This window comes from Chiloscyllium plagiosum, chromosome 37 (assembly GCF_004010195.1).
Source record: "Chiloscyllium plagiosum isolate BGI_BamShark_2017 chromosome 37, ASM401019v2, whole genome shotgun sequence".
Taxonomy (NCBI): domain Eukaryota; kingdom Metazoa; phylum Chordata; class Chondrichthyes; order Orectolobiformes; family Hemiscylliidae; genus Chiloscyllium; species Chiloscyllium plagiosum.
Genome location: NC_057746.1, coordinates 18139006 through 18144339, shown reverse-complemented (window position 1 = coordinate 18144339; position 5334 = coordinate 18139006). Strand labels below are relative to the sequence as shown.

Below are 5334 nucleotides of genomic sequence, written 5' to 3'. Positions count from 1 at the left end.
GGGGCACCGGAAACCGGACTCCAGCTGCCCCCAGGCATTGGCGATGCACACCCGGCAGAAGTTGTGCTCGCACTCCAGCCTGACCGGGTCCTGGTACAGGTTCAGGCAGATCGGGCAGGTCACCTCGCTGGTCAGGCCCTCCGCCAACACCCACGACGACATGGCGTGACCCAGACCGGGGAGCTCCGTCCGCTCCCACCCAACATCCAAGGGAACGTGGCCAATCAGCGACTCTTCACTTTCCACTTGGCAACCCTTTGGACTTAATATTAAGTTTCAATAGTTTTAGGGCCTGAGCAACACCTCCCATGTCCTTACCCGAACCCCCACACACGAGCCCTAATCATCCCGTGGGCTGCAACCATTCAGGGGCTCAGTGGTTAACAATGCTGCCTCACAGTGCCAGGGACCCAGGTTCGATTCCCATGTTGGGCGACTGTCTGTTTGGAGTTTGCACGTTCTCCCTGTGTCTGTGTGGATTTCCTCCGGGTGCTCTGGTTTCCTCCCACAGTCCAAAGATGTGCAGGTCAGGGTAGATTGGACATGCTAAATTGCCCATAGTGTTAGGTACTTTAGTCAGGGGTAAACGTAGGGGAATGAGTCTGGGTGAGTTACTCTTCGGAGGGTCGGTGTGGACTTGGTGGGCCAAAGGGCCTGTTTCCGTACTGTAGGGAATCTAATTGCCCGTTGACTAACAACCCTCATTAGCACCTATTCATTGCCCCATACTCGACTTCACCCACTCCTTTGTCTGCTCACCTGTTTTCTCTCTCTCTGTTTTGGGTCTATCTCCATCTATCACTTACTCCTTCTCCCCTCCCCATCTTCTGAATAATTACCAACCTTTTCCCAGCCACCATCAGTTCTGAAGATGGGTCATTGGACCCGAGACATTGAATCTGCTTTCTCGCTCCCTCTCTCTCCACAGATGCAGCCAGACATGCTGAGTTTCTCCAGCACTTCTTGTTTTTGTTTTCGACTCTTTCAATCATCAAAGACTTCAGGCTCTCATAGAAACAGAGAAACCAGGAGCAGGGTGGGGCCATTTGACCCTTTGGTGGCCCTTACGCCACCATTCAAGGCCATCACCACCAACTCTGTCACCCGTTCCTGCTTTCTCTCACACTCTCTGAACCCTTTAAGCTTTCTAACCCTTTCTTGAAATTGCACAATATTTTTGTCTAAGCAGCGCTCTGTGATAGTGACATCCACAGGCTCCCCACTCTCTGAGTGAAGATATTGCTCCTTGTCTCAGTCCGAGACGCTTTGCCCCATATCCTTAGACCCATTCCCTCATTCTGGAGCCCCCTATCTTCGGGAACACCGTTCCTCTGTCTCTCATTCTCTTTTTAATCGACCCTTTCTGCTTTAATATTTCTCTCTGTTTCGCATTCTGTTAGTCTCGACTCCCACTTCCTCTTCCTTCTTCTTCACAGTCACAAAGCCAGTGCCACATTAATCGATGAGCTCTTCACAACATGTTTGAACTGAAGTTATCAAGAAGCCAATTGTTTTGGAGGGGGTTGAAAATATACACTTTGTGTTTCAATCCCCACCCCAATGAAAATTTCCGTTGGAGTGTCCAACACAGGCTGAGGGGTAACCTGACAGATTGAAAAATCATGAGGGGCATGGATAGGATAAACAGACAAGGTCTTTTCCCCCTGGGGTAAGGGAGTCCAGAACTAGAGGGTGTAGGTTTATGGTGAATGGGGAAGGATATAAAAGGCACCTAAAGGATAACATTTTCACCCAGAGGGTGGTGCTTGGATGGAATGAGCTGCCAGAGGAAGTGGTGGAGGCTGGTACATTTACAGCATTTAAAAGGCATCTGGATGGGTATATGAGCAGGAAGGGTTTAGGGAGATATGGGTCAAGTGCTGGTAAATGGGATTAGATTAATTTAGGATATCTGGTCAGCATGGACAAGTTGGTCTGTTTTGGTGCTGTACATCTCTATGACTCTATGATGATGACGTCGTATGGGCCATTTCGCACTTGAAAAATGGGATTAGAAAGCCAAGTGGTAGTTTTTGACTGGCACAGACCCACAGATGGGCCAAAGGACCTTTTCCTGTTCTGTACACCTGTACAACCATGACATATCTATAAAATAATGACTCTCCAAGCAATCTCGTGAGATGGCTGTGGGCTAATTGAATGAAAATTACCTCCCGAATATCACGTACAATAGTCCTTTTTGAGCATGCGGTTGGATCATTTAAATGGTGTTCATCACAGTCCAAGATTAATGTCAATTTTCCCAGTTTCTTAAACTACATGGGTGGCTGGTTATAGAATTGAGAACATAAGTGAATTGAGTTATTATTAAGTTAATAATTCAAAGGCCCACCAACTGTTCCATTAGACATCTTGGTTTTATGATTCAAAACTGGCGAGGGATGGGGGTCATGGGTACAAAAGGAGTCTATTCAGTCACTTAGTCACCTCAACCACATTTGGTCTATATCGCAACTCCATTTACTTGCTATAGTGTCATAGCGTCACAGAGATGTACAGCACAGAAACAGACCTTTCAGTCCAATACATCTATGCTGACCAGATATCCCAACCTAATCCAGTCCCATTTGCCAGCACTTGGCCCATATCCCCCTCAGCTCTTCCTATTCATATACCTGCCCAGATGCCTTTTAAATGCTGTAATTGTATCAGCCTCCACCACTTCCTCTGGCAGCTCATTCCATACACATACCATCCTCTGTGTGAAAAGGTTGCCCCTTAGGTCCCTTTTAACTCTTTCCCCTCTCATCCTGAAACTAGGCCCTCTAGTTCTGGACTCCCCGACCCCAGGTACAAGACTGTATCTATTTACCCTATCCATGCCCCTCATGATTTTATAAACATCTATAAGTCACCCCTCAGCCTCCAACTCTCAAGGGCAAACAGCCCCAGCCTGTTCAGCCTCTCCTTATAATTCAAACTTTCCAACCCTGGCAACATCCTTGTAAATCCTTTCTGAACCCTTTCAAGTTTCACAGCATCCTTCTGATAGGAAGGAGACCAGAATTGTACGCAATATTCCAACAGTGGCCTAACCAGCATCCTGTACAGCCGCAACATGACCTCCCAACTCCTGTACTCAATACTCTGACCAATAAAAGAAAGCATACCAAATGCCTTCTTCACTATCTTATCTACCTGTGACTCCACTTTCAAGGAACTCTGAACCTGCACTCTAAGGTCTCTTTGCTCAGTAACACGCCTCAGGACCTTACCATTAAATATATATGATGTGGAGGTCCCGGTGTTGGACTGGGGTGGGCAAAGTTAAAAATCACACAACCCACAACACTCAGCTCCCCTTTCCCTTGCTCTCCCAACATCAACCTTCCTAGTGAAGACCTCAGGATGAAAATGCCATGCCCAAGGAGAGACTTGGAGAAAAAGTTTAAAACAACCAAGTCCATTGAATACTGAGCTTGATTTAAAAGCCTGGATGTCATTGGAGGAACGGTAAAAATGGACGGGTTTCTAACATTCAGCAGGGTGTTGGAGGGAAAGGCTGAGGTCGCAGGGGAAATGGGACTCTTCAGGGAAGATTGAGTTAGATTAAGAAATGCAAATGTGGGTACGATAGAGTTGAACCATGCTTAAAATAGACTGGTGTGCACACAGAGGGAGTGAAATAGGAAACCAAAACAGGCAACATACAGTAGACACAAATCAATACTGCACTGTTTGACTAGAAATGGCTTGAGATTAAACTTCTACTGAACACACTCATATTGTAAGGATATCTTACCCCTGGTGGAATGACTGCACTCGGTACAGGGATGACTCAGACCAGGAGATCTGATGAGGTTTAAGGTTCACCGAAGCAACAGTAGCGCTCGATTTCGCCTGTTGACCTCTGAGCTGGCAACTTCTGAAACAAGGGTTTGAATTGACTGAAAGGAGATGTGACTGGTGTAAAAAGATGTAGGGGGAGGGACTCACTGAGCCAGAGAGGGGAAATAAAACCACCATGATTGTACATTGGTGTTAGTTGCAAGGATTGTACCAAAGTGGTTAACTTTAGCCAGAAACCCAGACTTAACAGAAATCAGTCAAAAGGCTGCGGGTGCTGGAGATCTGAAGCAAAAAAACACAGAAAGTGCTGGAGAGACTCAGCAACTCTGTCCGGTAGCATCTGTAAAACAGTTAATGTTTCCAGTCTGATATGAGTCTGCTTCAGAACATTCTGAACTAGGGTCGCTGGACTTGAAATGTTAATCTCTGTCTCTCTCTCTCTGCACAGATGCTACCAGGCAGACTTCCTGAGTCTCTCCAGCAATTTCTGTTCCTGTGCGTCACGCAAAGATAACTAATCCCATCCCTCGAAAGATGCCGTACAGCGTCACAGTCAGAGATTTTAAGGCTGTCTGCGACGTTTGGTTACAGGTCAGTCCCTGCTCCACACACTTGGAATGAAGACTACATACCGGAACTGTGAGAGTTTTTACCTTGAACTGTTTGTTAAAGACATTTGTGCTAGCATTTCTTCCCAGTGTGGAGATTTGTGAATAAGATGACGCTGATGTCACCACTGATTTCACTGTCAGTGAGGGAGAAACATAATGTTTATAACACTTTCTGTGTTTGTTTGCTTTTGAAGATGATGTTTAGGAGAGAGAGAGAGAGAAAAAAAACCTTTCCATCTGAAAATACAAATTATCACAAAAGGGAGGTGAAAGGATCTCTGTCTCCTTAAACGCTCCGCGGTGATCCTGCCCCATCCTTAGACAGCACCTTTCCAATCCACAGTCATTCAGAAGGACAACAGCCTTGGCTACATTAGAACACCACCATTTTGCAAGTTCCCCTTTGAGCCACTCACCTCACTTGGAGCCGGATCTCCATTCCCTTCAGTGTGGCTGAATCAAAATCCTGGAATTCCCTCCCTAACGCCACTGTGGGTGTCCCCACTCTCTACAACAGCCCAGGAAGTCAGCTTAGCACTACATAGGGCCACATGGTGGCTCACTGGTCAGCACTGCTGCCCCATCACGCCAGGGACCCGGGTTCGATTCCAGATTTGGGTAACTGTCTGCGTGCAGTTTGCACATTCTCCCCGTGTCTGTGTGGGTTTCCTCGGAGTGCACCAGTTTTCTCCCACAGTCCAAAGACTGGTCAGGTGAATTGGCCATGCTAAATTGCCCATACTGTTCAGGGATATGTCGGTTATGTGCATTAGTCATGGGAAATGTAGAGTAATTGGGTAGGGGAATGGGTCTGAGTGGGATACTCTTCGGAGGGTCAGTGTGGACATGTTAGGCCGAAGGGCCTGTTTCCACACTTTAGGGATTGTATGATTCTGTTCTACATTCCGAAAAA

The 5334-nt window shown here is 46.8% G+C and overlaps 1 protein-coding gene across 1 annotated transcript in view; it reads right to left on the bottom strand.

Annotated features, from left to right (window-relative positions):
* LOC122541249 (E3 ubiquitin-protein ligase TRIM69-like) overlaps positions 1–3828 on the bottom strand; it is a 69016-nt gene extending 65188 nt beyond the window's left edge. The window contains exons 1-2 of the mRNA XM_043677866.1: positions 3764–3828; positions 8–262 (exon numbers count right to left, since the gene is read on the bottom strand). Of these exons, the coding sequence (XP_043533801.1) occupies positions 8–162 (155 nt within the window). The 5' untranslated portion in view covers positions 163–262; positions 3764–3828. The remainder of the gene's footprint in view (positions 1–7; positions 263–3763) is intronic.
* Positions 3829–5334: the final 1506 nt, after the last annotated feature.